The 23718-nt window shown below is 30.7% G+C and overlaps 1 protein-coding gene across 1 annotated transcript; it reads right to left on the bottom strand.

Moving 5' to 3' along the window:
• Nucleotides 1–10591: 10591 nt before the first annotated feature.
• LOC116125557 (heavy metal-associated isoprenylated plant protein 22-like) lies at nt 10592–12435 on the bottom strand. The gene is made up of 3 exons (XM_031411258.1): nt 12262–12435; nt 12103–12178; nt 10592–11156 (listed from the first exon to the last, which is right to left on the bottom strand). The coding sequence occupies exons 1-3, from the start codon at nt 12331–12333 to the stop codon at nt 10864–10866; spliced, it is 441 nt and encodes a 146-aa protein (XP_031267118.1). The 5' UTR covers nt 12334–12435; the 3' UTR covers nt 10592–10863.
• Between the last annotated feature and the right edge of the window lie 11283 nt (nt 12436–23718).

The following is a 23718-nucleotide window of genomic DNA, read 5'->3' on the forward strand; positions in this document are numbered from 1 at the left end:
AACAAAAAATGGAATTAATTGTGGTGTATTGAGTAATAAAAGCTTTAATAATTTTAGCTAGTCTTAAAAAGTTTTAAGAGCGAATAACATGAGAAAGAGAATGAGAGAATGAGAAAGTAAATAATTTTAGGGATAAAATCATAATATATATGTATATATATAACAAGTTTTTTGTGGGTATGGATATATGTATAATAGTTCTCATTTTTTTAAAATTTGAGGGTATGTCTAGGTTTATGTTAATAGTAATTTTTTTTTTTTAAATGTGAGGCCTACTCTCAAAAGGGCTGGATCCACCTCTATACGGATCTGGCCAACCGTGTACCAATATGGCCGTTTTCAGCCAAATTCATGGCCTTTAATGGCCACATCTGTAAATTGTTATTTATAATGTTATTAGGTGGAAGTACAAGGATAATAATGTCTTAAAAATATTGTATATAATGATAAAATAGTCTATGAACATTCTTGTAAATTGTTTTCAAAACAATGACATTATTGTCTAAAAATTTTAATAATTTGGGTAAATTGTAACAAAATTAAAATTACCAAGTAATTTTAGAATATCTAAGAAAATTATAGCATTTATATTACCACATATATAACTAACAGTAATTATTACTCTTAAAATACTTAAAAAAATTGTAACATTTATATTACCACCTATATAACTAACAGTAATTATTACTCCGCGCCCCAATGGAACACAATCTTAGGGTTTGGTTTGATGATAAGTTTGGTTTTACTATTTATGAACATGGATGAGAGTCAGAATCATAATCCTCTACCTATTTTTATCTGTTGTCATTCTACTTATTGATTGTCAGCGTACTCTATCATGTATTGACATTATGGTTACATGTATAATACCAAATTTTGAAGTAATCTTTTAGTTAATTTGGTAGATGCTAGTTTAATAAGGAAATGAAAGGGAAATATTGTCTTTCCAAAGTACACTTTGTGGTTCAATAATATTCTTCCTTATTCCATGTTGGAAAAAAGTGATTCAAATTTTAGTCATGTCTCATTCTTTGTTTCTTGTTAGGGGCCACATTTTTTTTTTTTTTTCCGTTTTTCAAATTATGTGTATTAATATTAAATGAAAATGTATTTTGATCTTCCAAGTTTTATACCCATTCGTGAATAACCCAGATAATTAAGATAAATTAGGGATAATATGAATAGATATATAGTGTCAGGTTCAATTCCCTATTTAAACATTTGCCATTTAAGTATAGAGTCATGGTGATAGATTACTATACTAATCTCCACCAAAGATTAGTTGAAGTGTACTAACATTTAGGTCACAAAAGTTTTCACAATATAACTTCTTAAATTTGGGAAAAAAGGAGAATTTAGATTACAATGAATTTAAATAAAACCAAGATTAAGATTTCTTGAAATTTTATTTAAATAATTCAAAACTTAATTTATCCTAATTCATATAAACTAATTTTAAATTGGGAGGAAATTACCAAAAAAAACCCAACCATAACCTTGCATTGATAAGGTAGTTGAGCTAATTACCCGGGTAATCATGTGGGCCTGACCCATTTAAGACTCAGTTTTACAACGAGAAATTAGAGCATACCGCGATAAATTTAAGGCAATGATAAATTGATAATATTGTCATCATCACTAAAACGGTAAAACCTGATAATTTCACGTATCCCCGTGACTGGTGGGGCCTGTCTCATCCGCTGACAATTCTTGATCACTAGTAGATTCACTACTAGGACAAGTTTTTAATTTTTTTACACTTACACCCCTCATTTTTATATTATTCTATTTGCTCCCCTACCGGCCAAAATTAGTTAATTTTCTAACAATAATATTATACTTGCATATATTTTCTAGTGAGATGGTAAAAAATAAATAAAAGAGTAAAATAAAAAGTCAAACTTATTAAATTCATTCTTATATTTATTTTTTGTCACGTCACTTTGTATAGAGATCTTTGTAAAATTTCTTTGTAAGTATAGTATTACTCATTTTCTAAATTTGAAGTTGATTTTTCTAATATAATTAGGAAAGTTAAAAGTAAATATTTGATATAGTTTACTTAATTAAACTAAGATTTTCTATTTGTAACTTCCTCTTAATAATATTAATTTTAATTTAATATAAATATAACTTTGACATATTTTAAATTATATCAGTTAAAAGTGTGTTCGAACTAGCTTATGTGCACAGTGACTAATCCCTCAGGACCATTTTTTTTTGTATCCAAGGGTATTCGAGCTAGCTTGCCTGCACCTCAACTTAGGGGTGTTCAAAAGTCGGTTAACCGCTTTTTTGAACAGAACCAATTTTTCGGTTTGGAAAAATTTCTGAACCGAAACCGAACCGGTTTGGAGGGAAAACTAGTTTTTCGGTTAACTGGTTTTCCCTTTTTTTTTTATAGAACTTATTTTTTTATTTTTTTCCTAAATTAAACTGTAAATATAAATAATACATATCCAAATAAAAATTAAACATTCATACATATCCATTGACCACTACTAACAATACATTAAAAGTATTATTTTTTTATTTAATATATAATATATAATAATATTATTTTTATTTAATATATATATATATATATATTTGTAAAACCGGTTTCGGTTAACCGTTTTTTATTTTTTTCCGAATCAAAAGTTCGGATTTTTTAATTTTTTAAACCGTAATCGAACTGTTTTTTCGGTTAACCGGTTTTCCGGTTCGATTCGGTTTTTGCATTTTTTTGAACACCCCTACCTCAACTAATCATCTAGGGCCCTGAAGTTAACGGTTAGATAAGTCTTTAGTGGCTATCCTTTATTAGTGGTCGTGAGGATTTGAACTCAAAACCTCTTAAGTAATGTTAAGCCTTATCTATATCTTTATTTAAATCATAACATCTTGAGTAATGAGATAACAAGATAAGAAACCCAAAGAAGATAGAGATAAGCAGTTGCTGAGATTTAAATGAAGATAGATAAAGATGCTGTGATTTGAATGAAGATTAATAAAGATGCTGTGATTTGAATGAAAATATATATAAGGCTTACCAAATAATACACATAAGAGTCCTAAGTAAACTATCAAACTACCTATAGATAGTTATCTCGAGACCCATTGAATACCTTTTAAACTCAATGTTTCAAAATAAGTCATAAATATTATAGGTGGTCGAGCCTCGAGGTTTGAACCCAAAAAATTAATAAAAGAAACAAAATTTTTCGACCGTCAAACCAACCGATCTGAAATTATATTTAAATTTCGAATTTTGGGTTCATAAAACGAGTTCGTGGGATTTTAATTATAATAAAATTATCCCTACATTAACATCTCTACAATCAAGAACGTCCCTAAGAAGCTGACGTTCCAATAAATGCTAGTGCATAAATTAAACTTCTCTGCCAAAGCAGAAGGCTAAATTGTCTTTGATTCTCTGTCTGCAGATTCTTCCCTATAGCCTAACTTTCATAGAAAACTGTTCCTCTACCACTTAAATCTTTACAGTTGGAAATTTAAACAGATCCTAAAAAACAACTTCTCATTTTCCAACACAAGAATGAATTTGAATGTCAATGTCATCTATGCAAAAGAAGAGAGCTAGAGATACATAAACCTGGGACATCTTTTGAGTCTGAATGTGGGTAGTTTTTGAGTCTGAATGTGGGTAGTTTCAAACTTTCAAGTAGTATGAACTAGAAAACAAACGCAAAGAAGAAAAGCTCCACTTTTGGACCCATTTTTGGTTCACAACTTCCCAAAAAATTTCATATAATTTATAATTTAACTTTGTATTGTTATGCTGGAATATATGACCTTTTGGTCCTCGCATTTTTAGGGTTTGCCTTTGCCCTTTGTTTATATATAAATTGTTCAGCTCACAGGCTATGTCATCACAAGAGCCAGCACCAGCAGCAAGCCAGCAACTCAGCACGCAATCACACAAAACGAAAACAAAAACAAAAAGAAAAAAAAAATATGGGTTTGTTTTTGTTTACGTTTTTCTAGAGGGGTTTTAAATTAGAGCCTCTGCAGTTGCTTTCTCTGCTAAAATTTCAATATTTCATCATTGCTTTTGCTTGTTGCTACCAAAAAACCTGCAAATTTCTGCCGCCTGTGTGGGCTGGCTGTGTCTTAAAGCAAACCTATTTTACTCTACTATCTTTACTTATGTTTCAAGCAAATAAGCAATTACTTTAACTGCTACCGACTTTTTTTTATTTTTTTATTTTTGGGTTTTTTTAATGAAGTTTCAATTCCCCAAAAGAGGTAAAATTTCTCTGTGAAAATTTAAAGGGAGTAGGGATCGATGGTACATTGTGATTGTGATTGAGAAATCAGGTGAATTTTTTTCAATGACCGAGATGAGTTCAGGGTCCACATTTTTTGGGATCCCATGCTGGTTGAGTCATGATCTTTTACGGTTTTACCTAGTTTCTTAACCAATTCTGATAGCGATTGCTTCTTGGGCTAGGATAGGATAGTGATAGTTTGGGGTTTTCATTTCAATGCCTCAAAATTTATGGGCCTTTCTGTTATTCTTTACTCTTCAACCATAGTTCCGCTAGTCATTTATGTGTTTTTTTTTTCTTAATTTTACGTATAAAAATTATCTCCGTATCCTAATTTTTATCCTAAAGAAACCGATCTTGACTGTATACAAGCTAAAATATACGTATACATGTCATGAGACCTTTTAAAGGCTGTGAATGTTAGTTCATATCATCACAGTATTTGAATTTTAGATTCATACAAGTTCTAATTGTTATCAAGAAACCGATCCCGGCTATATATAAACTAAAATGTATATATATATATATATCACGAGATCTTTTATAGTTCAGGTAAGTTCATATTAGCATTGATGTTCCCTAAAGTACAACTTATTATTGCATGCCAACTTTGTAGTTTGAAGGTATGCCTATTTTTATTCATTGTTTAAAGCCCTGGACCACTTTCCTTTTGGAATTTCAATTATTTGAGCCAAGCTTTAGCTCAGCCCTACTAGAAATGATGTTTGAACTTGGAGTTCTGTACATTTTGTAAGCAATTTATGGTCAATTTTATTCTTATTTTGGATTTGAATTTGACAACTAAACAAAAAGAATGTAAAAATTTGGCCCAGCCAATTTAATGCTCAAAAGTTTTAGACTAAAAAGATGATATGTATGAGATACTTTTAGCCCATTACAGATTGCTAATGAAGCAATGAAAAGGGGTAAATGCTCGATTTGGATGGTTATACAATCCGAATCTTACATACTTTTCGTTTGTGCAAATCGTTGCATCAACAAATAAAATAAATCTTTTTGAAGAACAAGAATTTTCTTGAAGTTTCAGAAATAGCAAGAATTCTTCTACGGTTAGTGAGTCATTAATATTCAAGTGTTAAAGTAATTGGCAAGAAAGCCATTTTGTTAATATCCATTAACTCAGTAAAGGAATAAGTCTAACAACTCACTGATAACTGATGAATTTATGTTATTTCTGAAACCTCATGGATTTTTATTATTTAATGAAATCTTAATGGGGTCTATTTATTTTAGTTTATAATTCTTCAATGTGTACCCATTTGGATTTTAGAGGCTAATTTTGAGCTTCACTTTGATTTTCCATGACTTGGGCCCAAAATCAAAGCCTAAATGTGATCAAACAAAGAAATGGGTTGGGCTAAGTTTGAGCCCATTTATTGGAGTTGTTGGTTATTATATGCTTAAAGAGTCGAATAATTAAAGTTTTTGCAGATTCTTCAAAGGCATTATAGCTTATCAACTATCAAGAGAGATTCTTCACTCACATTCAAGTATTCAACTTATAAATTAAAAAGTGAGATTAATTTATAGTTTTAATATAATATTATAAGGAATATCATTTCAAGTGAACTATTTGACTTGTTTCTGGATGACAGGATCTTAGATTATCTAGAGGTTTTGTGTTCGAGCTTCAACAAATGACCACTTACCACATTTATGATTTACTTGATTTATTTTGTTTATAGGGTATCTAATAGATTTTGGAGATTAATTAAGGTGTGCGCAAATATCATTTTAAGAGATTCTCTCCTTGTTAAAAACTTAACTTTATGTTTCTTATTCGAAATTCGGCACTTCTAAATTAATTAATTGACAAAATGTTATAAATTTGGTTTGATTATGCTATGTTCATTCAATAAAATTACTCTACATGGTCGGTTAAATTGTGCTATACCATATCAAAACGGAACATTTAACCTCATCTTGACACACCCATTTACCTTTCGGTTCACTTTTTCAACTTCAAATTACAGTTAATGACAAGAATCAATTCAATTCTATTGACCAATCAATAAATTTAGGCCGTTAACTAAAAGAAAATGTAAGGAAATTCATTGGTTGATGCTAAGCTTTAAACTTTCTGGATATATATAAATATAATATAAAATATTGGAGAACATTGAATTTTATTTTATTTATTTATTTAAACTTGCAAAGAACTTACCGATTAATGACAAGTTTTGAAGTCTCTCTGCAAATCTAGGCTTTATATATTCTGATATGTCTTCTTTTTTGATAAAAAAGTAGTTCTCTAAAAATGTCCACTCACCGCATATCTAATTAAATATAAAACCTTTATCACTTTATGAGAACATATTTATGAAACAAATTGATAATATTTAGAGACTAATTAAAAAAATACCCTGAAACGTTAAATTAAATTAGTTTTGTTAATAATATTATTTGGTCACAAATTTGATGTTCAAAAGATGCAATAATATGGCATTAAACAATATAACCCATAAGAAAATTAAAATCCTGTTTAATATATATATATATATAGATGAAATTAGGAATTTGTGGATTCTTTTTGGCGTTGCTATTACATTTAGTTAGCTTATAATGGAAGTTTAGCATCTTTGGGACGAGGGAGTAATTAATTAATTAATTAATAAGTAATTGATATATTGGAATATTTTAATAGAAAATTATAAATAAAATTAAACTAATATGCTTAATTTGAGTTCACAAATTACATCGGGGTGATCAAGTGGTCCGATAGGGGCTTTTGAGTTATTACTCAAGAAATCTTAAGTTTGAGTCTCTGTTCGGTTGCTAATAGAGGTAACCACTGGATTTCTTATCTGGTCGATAGTTCTAGGATTTCGAAGAATTAATTGAGATACGCGTAAGCTGACCCAGACACTCTCGATCATAAAAAAAATAAAATTGAGTTGCTATATATATATATATATATATATATATTACAAAGAAATCTAGATTAATTTTTAACTTAAGACTAATGAAAATTGTTACTATTAATCATAATACAATTTCCCAGCTATCTCAAATGTAAACTCAAGAATTAATTGGACAATAATAAGGGTCAATCTAATTTAATTATGATCCAAAAATAATATTAAAAAATTAAAATAAGATTCAAAATTTTGAGTTATATTTTAATATTTGTAATATAATATTAAAAAAGGTTTTCATATTAAAACCATTTAATTTTACATTAATTTTTAGATTTGTATTCAAATATTTTCGAAAATATTTAGATTCATTTTAATTGTATTCTTTTTATCTTTTATCAAAGAAGCCGTGAAGATCTTTGCAAGTATATGAATAGGTAGCCAGCTCGCCTTCTGAATCTTAAATCTTTTCTGTTTTGGACCCTGCAATTATTGAGTCCCCACTTCTTGGAATCCTATCTAAATCGCATCAAAGTTAACCTCATGTTATTAGATTCAAGAAATAAAGCTGAGTTATCGATTCCTTGAACAGTAGTATCCATGTTTACAATGTTTTCATCTGGATTTTGCCTTTACAGATCACTAGTTTACGTGGAGATTTATAACACCGCCTGACCTCTCTAATCGGCTAGCCATTATCAAGAGTACATTAAAGATGAAGATAACCACCGTCCACCGTCTTATGATTATGATAAAAAGACTTGACTTGAAGTTAATCAGACATTTACCAACTTCAATTTCTAGGGCTGCAAGTGCTAGCTAGACTTATCAATGGCTGTCGCCCATATTAGAAACCAGGTGGTCGGCTCTAGATTTCTATATATACTTTTATACATGAATCAAAGTCATTGGTTGCATGATTATGTGTTAGATCTTTGATATTGGTTTTATCCTCATGTTCACGTGTAAAACCCTGAATATTTCTAGACTCAATAATTTCAAGAAAAGTTCGGCTTAGTTAAGCACTTTTTGTTGATCTTACACGTGTATATTACAATGATGCTACGTGTATAAATTAATATACAAACTAACATATATAAACTGATGTAATGTCGTTATTTTATTTACGTATAATTTATATTTATGAAATTGATTTTTTATATATATTTATTCATTCACTTGATGATACATTAATTTATGTGAAAGAGTTTATCCATTGTTATATTTAATTAATAAAATATATATTTTGAGGAATCTCGGTGTTAAATTCTCCAAAATTAGAAGGAAATACCCTTTTTCCAACACCGATCAAATTCATGATAATCAAATAACAACGGAGCGTCATATTCTTCAGCTATGAGCAAGTATCTAGAATATAAAAATGCAATCCCAAAATTCGTCACCAAAAAAGAATAATACCAGATCTCATGATCTCCTAAAGTTAAGAAAAGAAACCCTTTGAACACCAATCAACTTTAAATTCTACAATAATTAATAAACCAAAGACATTGATAGTGCAGCTGGGTTTCATCTTCAATAAAGCAATGAAAAAAATTTACGATTAGTAATCCTTAACAAAGTATTTTCCTTTAATGGCGGGTCCTGCTGCCCACATTAAGCCTCATTCTAACGACCACTCAACACTAAAGTACAAATAAAATCACACCTAACCAGATTGACATGAACTCACAACATACATTATTGTTTACTTGTAAATCTGCATAACCTACTTTTGAATACAACTTTATATTATTCATTCTTCTTATAGCTGAATCTCAAAAAATTCAATGAATTATGAATCATAATATTATTTCCGGGTAGTGACATTACTGTCTCATGGCGTACAGCAGTGAAATTTGCACAGAAAAAATATTTATTTAGAGAGTGAAAGAGAAAGAGGTGATAATTACTTGAAGCCTATCCTCATCTTCGAAGATTAATATATGTTAATCTTGATTATTTGGAGTAAAAGTATAGGAGAGTTTTTAAGGGTGGGGACACGTGGCAAACACCCAGAAGGCTGGAGAGGATGAAGCTTGTAGTTATAAGCAAAGCTTATGTAGCCATTGAAATAGTGATTATTAAATAGTTGAGAGACATGTGTAACAATTTTAACTAATAATGATCTTCTCTTAATCTAAGTTTTCACCTTATCAGAATTCAAACTTGAGATTGGTGATTAATTAATTAATTAATTAATTTTTTATAAATAAAACGTAGGAATTATAGACAGCTGGGTGTGGATTAATCAATGGAAGTGGTAGTCATTTTCTGAAATTTGGTTTCAGCTAAGCAAAATTAAACAACAAGATTAATAGATAAGTTTCTTTAATGAAAGTGGAAGACAATATTAGTAAAAAATAAAATTAAAAAAGTCTCAATAATGTCTGAGTATTATGATAATGATGATGTCTTCTACAATTATAGAGACTCCTATATTTTTATTAAAACCAAAAATTAATTATGAAAAATATAAGATTTATTTTATAATGGGTGGTATAAATTTTTTTTAAACAATTATTTATTTATTTATTTTTTTTAAGATAGCCTAAGGTGAGAAATTAATGATTTCACCACTTCTGGGTGGTCGGGTAGGATGATAAAGACTCTTGGGTGTATTACTTAAGAGTTCTTGAGTTTGATTCCCCTCGATTGTTAATAAGAGTGACCACTAGAGGGGAAACCTAGTTGTTAATTTCAGGGTCTTGAGAAATTAATCGAGGTATACACAAGTTGGCCCGGACACCCGGGTCGCAAAAAAAAAAAAAAAAAAAAATCAACAATTTAAACATGACAATTTGACTGAAATATAACATGAATTAAGTAATGTAAATAAAGGGATAAATTTGGCTTGTTAATAAGATGATTTTACTTTTAAATTAAGATTTTTCTAATAAAATGTGAATTGTGAGTCCGACTTCCTAATTTTTATGTTATCAATCAAATAATAAATCACTAAAAAGTGTTATAATCCACGGGAAAAAAGTGTCTCCTTTTGAAGAAGCTTCTCTACCAAGAGCCTTTATCTTGCCTACAATTATTCTCCACTTTTATGAGACATAAAATGCATTAATAGATTTTATATATTACTTTATTTTGGTCTCCATTTATTAAGTTATTTTTTCTGGGCACGAAAGTGACAAAAATACATATTTTTAGCTGCTTGTTTTCCATCTTTGTGGCTGTGATTACTGGGAAAAGAACTAAACCAATGTCTTTTTGTTTATTTATATAGCCATGGCCGAAATCTATGTCCAATTATAACGAAATAAAGAGCCTTTTATCTGTTTGTTTCAAAGAGATCCCTATTTTACCGGGATACCATGTAAGATATGGCGACATATTCAATCAGAAAAAACCTGATTCTACATAAAAAATGTCGCCAAATTCTTTTAATTATAATTAAAGATTTTCTAATCTTTTTATAATCTATATAAACTTGCATGCATATCATTAATTCAACTATAATACATAGTTTAAAGCGTTGAAGACTCTTTATAATATACATAATTTTCGAATAATAACATAACTATAAAAAGCTAAATATTTCACAAACAAAAGACAAAACCTACATTAATTGATACAAAGCATAACTAAATTAAAGCCAAACACGTCCTAATAAACATCAAGCAACTAAGATCGATCTAAATTCTAAACTACTCTAAGAGAAAATTGATCATGATTCACATTTCTTCATTTCTTCTTCTTCCTCCTCCTTACATAATCGCACATGCATGTGGATTCTCATCGCTGAAGAGATTGGTCAGCCGCTCGTCGGTTGCATTCGGGCTCGGAAGAGCTTGAACAACATTTTTAACATAGCCTGACGGCGCCTTCTTGTCGTACGCCTGAGCCACATAAGGATACGCCACCAAATTGTAAGGCACGTAGGGCCAAAACTCGGCTCTCTTGCCGGTGCTCTTCACTTTCTTTAACACCTTGTTTGGCTCCACATAACCCGTCACTGTTACCCGACTTTGCTTCCTGTTCACATCTATGCTTTTCGCTCCTGCATAAAATATAATAAAATTTAATTATACCATTTAAATCTGAGTTAAAATTTTGACAGGGACATGAATTTTTTTTTTTGGGCTGAATGACATTTTGGCCCCCAATATATCGCCAAAAGACTTCTTTCCTTTTTCACTTTTTGGTTCTGGAAGCACCCATGGTACCCCTTAATTCATTATAGAGACAAAAACCTAATCTAACATGATGAATTGACAAAATTGTCTTTTCACATTCAAAAAATGGGGGTAATTTGGGTGTTTTGAAATCAAGGGGGTAAAATTTCTTTTGCGACAGACTGAGGGATAAATTGTTATTAGCCTTTTTTTTTCTTTTTTCTTGTGTTAAGGGTGTGTTTGGTGTTGTGTGATAAATGTTGTATTAATTTTATCACATAGCGACAAAGAGAAGGTGGTTTAAATTGAAGTAGAAAGAGGGCTTCTGGCTTCTGGCTCCTGGCAGAGATGAATTTATGGTTTGAATTGGAATTTAAAAGGAGTATGGAGGTCAAGAGATAATACAAATTTTCTGATCCTGCCAGTTTCCAATACGGTGAATGCTCAAAAATTATGTTCTTTCTTTCTTTGACTCTCTCTACTGACAGTGACAGATATTTCCATGTAGCAAAATGAATGAAGGCTCAAAAAATAAGGTACTGTAAAAAGTTGAATAAAAAGGAAAGCCATGCAAAAACCTTTTACAAATTAAGTGTTTAAAGTTGCTTCAATTTTGCTTTTTGCATGATTTTTTTTTAGCTCTATCGGCTCTAATAGCCTTCAAACTATGTAACAGGCTTCATTACTTCGAAAATAGGCATGATAATTGGAAGAGATTGACGAGGAAAACTTTGAGTGAAATCAAAGAAAATTATTAAACCTTTTCGTTTGTTAAGTAAAGAAATGAGAGAGCCTGAGGTTGAATATTCCATTAATACTAAAATTTATCACCTTTAATGGATGAAACAGCATTTTTAACTCTCCTTTCGCAGCCATCACAGTCCATTTTCACCTTGATTTCAACTGTCTGCAAAACGAGAAAACATGAACTCAATAAACTTGGAGAGTTATATACTTGATTGATTATGAGAAATATATATATATATATACCTGCATCGGCTTTCGCTTCTTCCTTTTAGGAGTGATTTCAAACATGTCTAAAAGATGGTCAAGTGCCCCCATTTTGGAAACACAAAAGCTTGAGAGAAATTAGAAAGATAGAAAGAGAAAGAGAAAGAGAGAGATGAGAGGAGAGTTGTTGTGGAGGAGGATGGAAATATAAGAAGAGAGGTTTGGTTGTATTTATAAGAGGTCAAAACGGTGAGTTTATAGGAGGGATTAAGGAACAAGTTAAGCTTAATTAAAATTAATATAAAATAAATAAACTTATAAGAAAATGACTTGTGTCGTGCTCCTAAATCATGCATACCATTCGCAGAAATTTCATGACTGACAACTTGGCAAATAGGTTCTGTTCTTTCCCTTATAATTTATACATATAAATAATTAATTTAATTATAAAATAAGACAAGTTTAAGTTGATTGTTAGTTGTTTGCTTGTAACTTGTAAGACAGGTTAACAAAGAGCTGTTGTCTTGCTGTTTAGTTTGTTCCAATGAAAATTAAAAAGCAGAAATTGGTGTAAAGGGCTTTGCTTTACCCCATTATCTTCTGTACTTTGCCCTACACGGTTTCCTTTACAAATTTATTTCTCTGCCCGCGGTTTCAAATAATCAATTTTTTTTTTTTTAATTTTCTTTTTGATTTTATATACTATATATATATAGTCTATAATTATTTACTTCTACAATAATATATGGGTTTGTCTTGGGATATGTTTTAATTAATTTTTTTTTTTTTTTAATGATCGGAATTCGAAAGTGTCTGAGCTAGTTTACGTACACCCCAACTAATCCTCCGGGATCTTGAAACTACTGGTCGGATAAAAGTTTCAGTGACTATCCCTATTAACAATTAAGGAGAGACTCGAACTCAGGATCTCTTAAGTAATAATATATCCAAGAGTCCTTATTTAGAAATGTTGAAAATTTTAAAAATAATAAAAAAAATTTGAATCACAATCCATAAGTTTTGGTCTTGTTTTCTTAGCTTGTGGTGATGTTTCTTTGAAAAAAATATTATTGCATTTGCTGTAGTGATGGAGATGGTTAGTTTACAGATGTGAAAAAAGAGTTCAAATTAAATAATCTGGAGCCCATCTGACCTGAATTATTGCAAATTTGAAAGTGATGCTTGCTCTTTATAAATATTTATTTATCAACAGTGAAATTAAATGTATAATACATCAACTTAATTCATTAATTAACGTGGAGTTATAATCAAAGTTGCAAGTTTAACACCATACAATATGATATTTCGTTCTCATTAATTACTGTTTCCTATGAAGAAGAGAAATATCAATGTCTTTAGTTCTTTTGGCTGATAACTAATTAAATTAATTACATACACATCAATCAAATATCCTCAAGGTGTGATTATTATTGGCTTAAATTATAGAATGAAAAAAAAAATATATATATATCTAAAACTTGTATAATGAATAAGATGGGGTCTAAAATTCAAGAATTTTAGGTGAACACAAGTCCTAGAAGATGCGCAACGTTTCCGTAAATGATTAATCTACGGAATGTCAAGCCCCTTTTTAATTAAATTTTCTCGCTCTCCAAACAGTGTCCACAAGAAAGTATGGGAAAAAAATTCATGGTAATGAGCAAACCTCTTTACGATCGCCTCACCTCCATAATAATTTGAATGTCATTTTCGAATAATAATAATGCAATGCATCCATATTTGAATTCATATTCATGGTTATTGCCACCCACAAATTACACAGTAATTAAAAATATTAATTCTTCAAGTTAATAATTTATTAACTCTAGCTGTAAATTTCTGGCAACAAATTGAACTAAAAATGAAGAAAAAAAATAAACTCTATGTTTTAATCACATATATAATTAAAAATGCATAAAAATGGAAAAATAAACTCCATGTTTTCATTCTTTAGCTATTTTATTATATTCCTTCGAATTATTTATTAAAAAAATGATAATAAATGCAGGGAATTTTACTGTTTCCCTTTTAAATAATATTTTTAGAAAATCATATATTTTCGTAAAACAAAAACACCGAATAAACTATTGAATAAAACCGCCGTAATCGCTGATTGAAAACTCAATCAAACAGCTCTGAAAATAAAGCTCGAAAACTTACAATTTCTTGCTGTAGGTGGCCTGTATTTGACCCAGTTAACGTGTGAAAGTGTTTTACAGCCACAAACCCCATTGGAAAATATGTATTAATTAAGTGGGCATACAGATTAAGCAGACGTGAGTTAATGATTGAAGACAAGAGGATTCCAGCTTGAAATTTAAAGAACAAAACCGCCGAAATCGCTGGTAAACGCCCCTGTACACACTACCACTCAAATAATTCATAACCTAATTAATCTTGTAATGTACAATTATTCAAAAAATATCTCTAGCTACCAAATTTAATGAAATAGTATTAATTTAAAGTCAAGTCAATATAACACTATATATTATAATTAATACTTGTGGGCTAAATATCTAGGGGTGTGACAAGTCAAATTTTCAAATTAATGATTGCCACAAGATGTAAACATAGATCTATTGCCAATCATATTCTTTTCTAAATTCTAATGTGTATATTGTTCATAAACGTGGCAACCCCATGACCAAATTATTTCAAGTGATCAAACGGACCCATAAACATGGCAATATGGCATAATTGAAGAGCCAAAAAAATTGAAACAATTTGAGGTTTTATTTGCCCTTTTTTTGTTTTTTTTTTTATAGTTAAACAAATTTCAAATATAAAACAACGGTTGATTGTCATAAATAACATTAATTCTCTTATCGATATTTATACATTTCTCACAAATTCTCAAAAATAAAAAAATTTTTTTGACGATGCCAAAAGTTTATCAATTGGATAAATTTCTTTTTTCCAAGGTATTAAAAAAACAATCTATTAATTTTAATAAATTCCTCGATATATATCTCGAGATGAGTATCAATATTGAAGTTCTATATGATTGAATAGATAAAACCTTGTTGGTTGTTTTAACTTTTAATCATGCTATATATGTTGAGTAGTTTTCAATTATCAATGATTGATTTTAATTTAATCTAAATTGCATACACGTGTCTACTTTTATACATAGGCATATTTAAAACGTTACAATAAAATGTATAGTTTAAGTCTCGATATCGTGCATTAAAATTAAGAAGAAACACGAACATTAATTCTTTCAAGAAATTGATTAAATTAAAAATTATTTAATTCTTTTTACTTTTTAATTGCATGTCTAACTATAGAATGTGCATAGCACGTAAGATATAATTAAATTAATTAATTAATTAATGATTAGTATAACTAGCATGACAAGATACTATGTAATTCAAACATTGTATTAAGTGCACGACAAGTTTAATTAAGTATCAATTGTTCATGATTTAGTCAAACAATACCCAAATAGATCGATTTAATTAATTAATTAACAAAAATATTTCTAAATCTAATAAAAAAATTATTTATCATCAGTGAATTGTTAAAAATTGCATTAAAAAAATTAAAACATAATATTATCATTCTTTAGTTTAATATATAAACTTCTAAGTGAAAATTTGTACTATAAAAGTCCTTTTTTGAAAAAAAAGATCTATATAATAATGCAAAAATGATTTTATTTAAGTAAATACAGAATTTCATTTTGCATGCATGAATTTAATAACTAAAATTGAAGGTAGAAAAAGAAGATGAAAAAAATCATGAGAAATAATGAGCCCGATTGAGTGAAGTGGAAAGTAGCCCAGCTATTCAGATTTAGCCCAATAATATTCTATTGGGCCTATACTTGGGCTACTGAATTATATTTGGGCGTAATTTGTAAAGCTTCTAAATACACCACCCAATTTTCTAACAACACATTTTTATTCCTTCCATCCAAAGTGATATTACATTTTTCAATAATATCTACTGAATGATCTACACAAACATGTTCTTAACCCATATAGTCCCATAAGCTAGATGATTATATATATTATCATAAAATAAATTTGATGTTTATATTAATTTATAAACTTATAGATATTTCTTAAGATACAAATAAATACACTTTCCTTGAAATTAATAGAAGCTTCAACAAGGTCAAAAAACATGCATAATTAATTTTGATTAATTTCCTCGAAATTTCGAAAGAGTCAACTTTGTTTCCTCACCAATTTTTATATTGTAATTGATATAACAGTAGTAATGTTATTATAATTAAGTAGATCACTTAGGGAGTATTTTCATGGAGGGTTAGCTCGTAGCTGAACAATTAGATATATAGTTTATTTCTACGAGGTTTTTTAGCCGTAAAATTTAGGGTTTGAGTTCCCTCATAATCTATTTGATCAAAGACTTTAAAAGGTTTATATATTTTGTTTCTCAAATATTGGCGTGTTTGACGGTCCGATGAGAACTCCAATGTGTGAACTTTGATTCGTAATGTAAAATGTATAATTGAAAGTACAAAAGTGCAGTTCTAAGGTCGTTCAATGATATAATGGTAGTCCAAATTTATAATAGCATCAATTAAAATTTTTAATTTGTTGTCATAGTTGGATAATGTAATCAAAGTATAAAGATTCTTACGTTAATTTCCCACTTAATTAAGATATAATCATGCTTTCAACTACTACCAGCGCCCCGCATGGCCCCCCCCCCCCCCCCCCCCCCCCCCCCCCCAAAAAAAAAAACAAAAGACAATTTGTGAATTTTATGTAATTAAATAGGAAGATTAATTTAAATCACTGCAATATGGGTAATCGTACCTTTCAATGTTCAATTTTATATTTTGGTCTAAGATAACTGATTAAGGTTTTTCTAACCAAAGATTATTTAAAATAATAATTGGATGTAACATTATCCTCAATTAGATAACCATTATTCCTCTACAAATATGTATAATTTCTAGTAAATTAATTTATTTATAAAACATTAAGAAAGGAGTAAAATCGAGAGGGATGTCCCTCAATAATTGATGGGGTTTATCCACAAATGAAACATTCAACTTTATTTATATAAATTAAAAGTTCTAGTCAATTAATATGTTAATATCCCTATATGTGATATAAGATTGAAGCTTCAAAGAATATAATTTGCACCTAACCTTTTACAATATTGTCTTCTTTTGCCTTCTTACTTACGATATTCTAAATTCATCTATATTAAAAAGCCTTTGTTTGGCAAGATCTATTTGGCCTTGTTCGTTGATGACAACCAAAAGTCATAGATTTGGCCGTTGTTCGTTGATGATAGCCAAAAGTCATAGATTTGGCCGGAAACAGTTAGATTAGCATGATCGACCAGATCTAACTAGTCATGCGCCATTTCGGTGCTGGCAACGATGGTAGTCTGCGGCTGGCGATGGTGGCCAAATCCGGCCACGACCCTTGGGTAATTTTTTTTTAAGTCAAGGGGTATTTATGTCCTAAAAATTTTGTATATAAGGATGAAATAATCCATGAATATATTTTCAAAATAAGGGCATTATTGTCCAAAAATTTAATAGGTAATGGTAAAATTATAACAAATATAAAATTACCAAGTAATCTTAAAATGCCTAAGAAAATGGAGATAATCAGATTACCTTCTATATAACCAACAGTAATTATTATTAGTTTTAGAAGATTACCAGAATCTCATCTTACTTGACAACCAAATGTGGAAATAAAGTAATATAAGATGACATTACCTTACTAATAAGGGATTATCCCCAACCAAACACACCTTAAAGGTATAAAAATTAACATATTCAAATCAATTTACTTTTCTTTTATTTTTATTTATATTTAAAATTAGAACACATAATATTTTGATAGTAAATGTTAGAATAGGTGCCCTAGAGCCAATCAATTATTGTAGTATTGACTCTTTGTAAGAATGTTTATCAATAAAAGGCTTGTTCTTCTATATCGAGTAATTCATAATTGTATGTATTGATACATGTCCCTAGGATGGTAGAACTGTGACGAGGGTATCAAGTGTTTCAAATCTTGATAGTGAGAACCCTATGATCACATATGGTGGCTATTCTAGAAATGTCCATAGCCCGAGTATTATTCTGACCAATGATACAAATAATACAGTAAGACTATCATAGTGTTAAATGACCCTATCATAAGGCAGTGACTGATCTCATTTATCAAGGTTGTTTGCCGACAACCTAGTGCAACATGTGGGTGCTTACCATGGGCGAGTTCACCGAACGGACCCACTAGATGATTCCACATAGATGCTAACCCTAGTGTCTGTGGAATAAATCCTCAAATGGATGGTGGTGCATGTGATCCTTAGACTTGAGATCATCGGAGCACCTTGTGCACTAATTAGCGTGGTTTGACACCAACCCAACATAGTTATACTTAAAACTATCAGAATGGTAGTGATTGACTACATCGAGAAGTTTATCGAGACTATGGTGGATCGACAAAGGATTCATCACTCTCGGGTACGGCAGAAATAATCTCGCTAAGTAATTTGGTAGATGGCAAGACATTACATCTATGGCCACAGTGGGATTGAGTTATAGCTTAATCCAATCTATTCCGGTCGTTGGTCTAATAATCGAATACTGAGATATCAAGGATATTCGAGGTTGACACTACTTATGTGCATCGGCCTTGATGAGATAATAGATGATGAAAGGATTGAATTGCACGGTAACCATATCGTTGATGGGTAGCGATTTCACTGAATCCGAATTATTGGGTTGCCATGATGCCTAGCTAGAGGCCAATCTTAGTTTGTGTCTAGTGGGACGATTGATTGATTGTAAATCGTGATGCTATTCACTACCAATATGATGAGGAGCATTCGGATCGCACACATAGAAGACAAATTAAGAATAAGATTCATGAGATGGGCATTTTCGTCTTTTATGATGAAAGGTTATTTTCATCTTTTAAAATAAAATGACATTTTGGTAATCTCATGGTGCAATTAAAAAATATATATAGTGCATATTATTTAATATTAATATTGATAATGTGAAATTCAAATTAGATTTTAAATTTGAATTGAAATGCCTTGTTTGGTAATAATAGGAATCTATTCCAATTAGGAATAGGTTGTTAGCTATTCCAAATTGGAATGATGGCTATTCCAAGTTGGAATAGGATTTTAGTGTGCACTATTTAAGTGCAACTAAAAATTAAATGAATAATAGAATTCATTAGTTGCAAAAATTGAAAAGCCTAGCCACCTCTCTCTCTCTCTCTCTCTCAAAACCGTGGGCCTCCATTTGTGAGAAAAGAATTTTTTTTCTCAAAGAAAAATTCTGCTGAAACTTAATCTTAAAGTTGAGTGATCTTCCTAGTCTAGAAAGCCCTCAACGACAATTGTCCTGTCTTCATGTGGATACCGGGAGTGCACTTCTACGTTGAAGTGATTTGTGATTCCAATCAAATCGAAGGAGCCTCCAACGCTGGTATGATACTTTACCTTTGATTTGATTTTATATATAAAATTAACGTAATTGGCATAAGGATCTTGGTTAGGGTTGCAGATCTAATTAAAAATTTTTAATTTCCGTTGCGTTTTATAGATCCGTTAACTTACAGTAAACATAGCATATTCCAACTTATTATTGTAGGTTTACAGATTAGATTTACATAACGAAATATAAAAAAATATTTGATCCATAAACCTTTGAACCCAATGATCCTTATACCGATTTACATTGTTCATGCATATAATTATATTAAATACAAATATAATTTCATACCAGCGTTTGGAGGCTCCTTCAATTTATTTCGATTGTGTTCGCTTTCACTCCAAGGAAGGAATGCACGAGCGGTATCCATGCGAAGACAAGAGAACGATCACCAATAGGTTTAATGTGGTAGCTAAACCAATCAGTTCAAGAACAAGAATGCATAATTTTTCTCTTTGAAAAATTCTCTTCTACAACAATGAGGGCTCACGGTTTGGGGGGGAGAGAGAGAGAGAGAAAGGGTGGCTAGGGTTTATTTGATTGAATAATTATTTGTTTTAATTTTTAGTTGCATTTAAATATTGCACAAATTAACTAAAAGAGTTGTGGCGCTAACGTTTGATAATGCAGCTATCAACACCACAACAATTTCTTTATTTGAAAAGAGATTGGATCCGCATGGTGAAGACAAATTTTTTCACTAAAGATGTGCTTGTCACATCATCAATTTGATTGTTAAAGCAGGTTTAGAAGCAATATATTTGAGGATTGAAAGAGTGTGCGCGACTATCGGGTTCATCGTCAGTAGCTATACAAGATGGATTGAGTACGTAAAATATTGTTGCCAAGAGGAGTCACCGATTCGACCAAAGAAGTTATGTACGGACATGTCTGTCCATTGGAACTCCACATACTTGATGTTGCAAAGAGCCATGTCAACCGCAAGACAAATTATAGATTTCGTCAATAGGAAGAACTATCCAGACGAAGTCATCAACGATTCAGATTGGACAGTTTGCAATGTTTTTCATTCATTTCTTAAAGTTTTTTTACGAATCCACTAATACATTTAGTGGTATTTATTATCCTACTACTAATGTACTATTAGATATTTTACTTCAAATTTCTAAAACTGTTGCTAAACATAGATATGATGTAAATTTAAGCGACATTGTTTTTAAAAATGGAAACAAAATACCGGAAATATTGGTTAGATTTTCCATTCTTATATGGATTAGGTCTTATTGTAGATCCTAAGTTTAAATTACACATATTTAAATGTATGGTTATTGAGATAGGCCAACATTTAGATTATGACTATAGTTCTTATTTGATAGACTTTAACGAAAAATTGAAAAACCTTTTTTCTTTGTATGAGCTACGTACAATGGAATGCCCAACGCCAATAGAGACGACCAAGACCCTAATGAAGACATATATCAACAAGGATCGAGCATGTGGACATATATGGAACATGGTGGAAGTAGCAGCTCCATCTCGTACATACATTGACCAAATGAGCTACATCGGTACCTACAAATGGACATGTCTTACATGACGAAGAAGGAGAAACATGAGATGAATCTGCTTCAATGGTGGAGCCAAAATGCAAGTCGATTCCCCATTGTAGCCCAAATGGCATGTAACATTTTATTTGTACCAGTTTCGACAATTGCATCCGAGTCAATATTCTCAATTTGTGGCCGCATTGTTGAAGACAGAAGATGCTCTTTAACCAACAAGATGGTTGAAGTCATAACATATTTATGGGATTGGATTCATGCAGACAGAAGATTACAGCAGCACCTTAAAGATCCCGAACTACTCGACCTCTTTAGGAACACAGATTTGGACGATGTAAATTAATTTAAAAAAAAAGAAATTTATTTAATTGCTTATTTGTGAAGTGTGATTGTGTGAATATTATATTTATGTTAAAATTAAATTATCTCTTTAAAGTTTAAATTAAAAACACCCTAAATTTATAACCAATAACCATTCATTTATATTTATTTACTAATTAATTAAAAAAATTTACAAATCATCCCCTAAAAATTACATAAACCCCTTACATAATTTTCGATTTACTCGAAATATATAAAAAATTAAAGGGGTATCGGTAATTTTCTAGACCCATAGGACTGGTCCTAGGATTAGTTCTATGGGCCTAGGACTGAACTAATCCTACGACCGGTACTAGGGATCAGTCCGAGCCCTGATATTTCTCATGGGCTTGGGACCGGTCCATGACCCATGAGAAATGGTCCTTGAAGGACCGGTCCCATTTTGGGATTGGTGGGACCAGTCCTTTTAGGCCCAGTCCCAGGCCAGACTGGGACTGGGCTTTGCCCATGTCTTTTTAATGGAGAAAATATTTTTTTTAAAGAAAAATTTAAGAAAAGAAAAGAGTTGAGAAGAGGGGATTGTGTGGAGACCACAGGCTTGTTGTCACCATCTCTGGTTACGTGACAGCTCAGGATTTTAGAAAATGCCACATGGACAAGAAATATACGGCACGAGACAGTCGCTAATGCTGGGACCCAGGTAAAAAAGGATCGAAAGTACAAAGTAGAAATGATGGTCCCGATCTAGCTAGGTTGCTGGTAATGGTAATTAATTAACGTTAGGTTCGACTCTGAGCCTCCGCAGGTTAACATGGTAAAAATGAGAAAATAATTTAACTTAATTATTGTAATTAAATGAGATAATATGTTTTGAACAATGGATTAAATTAAAATATCATAGACCTTAAACTTAAACTAATCTTTCTATTGCTTTTACCTATGTAAACACTTCACTGTGTGGGCATTGCTAAGACACTTCATGAGGTTAATAAAAATGGATAAGAAGTTTCCTGACTTCTTAGGGTCCGTTTGGTTTATTATTTCATACCCTATTCTCAATCATATTATCAAAATAATTGTATTTTTTAATTATTTAGGAAATACTATTATATATTTTTAGACCCTTTAAGTTTATTAATTTAATTAAACACCCCCAGAAAAAAAAGGTTTAAAAATTAACAAAAATACCCCTACCCACCCATAGTTGCCAGATTCTGGCAACCACCGTCGGTGGTAGCCGAAATCTATCACAACGGCCTACAAACGACCAAAACTGGCCTGTAAGTTGCTGATCTGACGGATCTAGCCGGAAAAGGCCAGATCAACGCACGACCGGCCAGATCCAACCGGTCTGCGTCGTAACGCTAGATTTCGACCAGATTCTGACGGTGGTGGCTGGAATCTGGCACTATGGGTGGGTGGGGGTATTTTTGTCATTTTATAAAATTTTTATATATTGGGGTGTTAAGTTAAATTAGCAAACCTAGGGGGTTTTTTTTGTTAATTTTTAAATTTTACCTCGTAATAATCACCATATTCAACTACCCAATATTATTTCAAAAATCCTATCCAAAATAACAAACCAAACGGACCCTTATATATCATATTTTTCTTCCATCTTTTTTTGGTCTTCTTTGATAAAAATATATTCCATATTTGCAGAAACATGTCTAAGTTTTACAACATAATTAAATAGACTAATTAAAGCAACATTAAAATACATAATTTGATTGATTATAAATATTTATTTATGATAATCTCTTAACTTGCATGTGTTCATGATCCAACATTGCACATGGGTAAATAAAAACCTAAGCACATTATAAATAATTTAGCCATCGCAATCGTTGATCAACCGTTATAGCCACAAAACCCTCTCGCCATCCGGGGCTCTGAAACATCTCAATTGCCTTCAAGAAAAAATTTTGCTAAAAAATCTTGATTAATCAACTTTCTCATAAAGTATCAATGATAAAGGTTTGAAAATTTTCATTCACAGATAGTATTTATACATTATAATAAACGCTAATTTAATGTTTATCTATTCATTGAGATAAAGACATTATAACCAGAAAAAATACAACAATAGAAAGTTCGTCATTTTAGCACTTAAAATTGTCTAGAAACCTGCATCATTTCGTAATCACATTATTGTTCAGTCTCAACAACTTAATTACTAAATACAATTTTGATGAGCTAGGG

The sequence above is a fragment of the Pistacia vera genome, unplaced genomic scaffold (assembly GCF_008641045.1).
Source record: "Pistacia vera cultivar Batoury unplaced genomic scaffold, PisVer_v2 Contig168, whole genome shotgun sequence".
Classification (NCBI taxonomy): domain Eukaryota; kingdom Viridiplantae; phylum Streptophyta; class Magnoliopsida; order Sapindales; family Anacardiaceae; genus Pistacia; species Pistacia vera.

Coding starts and splice junctions, on each gene's coding strand:
- LOC116125557 (XM_031411258.1), bottom strand. CDS start 12,333: ATGGGGGCACTTGACCATCTTTTAGACATGTTTGAAATCACTCCTAAA. Junction 12,179..12,261: donor AGAAGCGAAAGCCGATGCAG/GTATATATATAT, acceptor CTCGTTTTGCAG/ACAGTTGAAATCAAGGTGAA. Junction 11,157..12,102: donor TGCTGTTTCATCCATTAAAG/GTGATAAATTTT, acceptor TATTTTATGCAG/GAGCGAAAAGCATAGATGTG.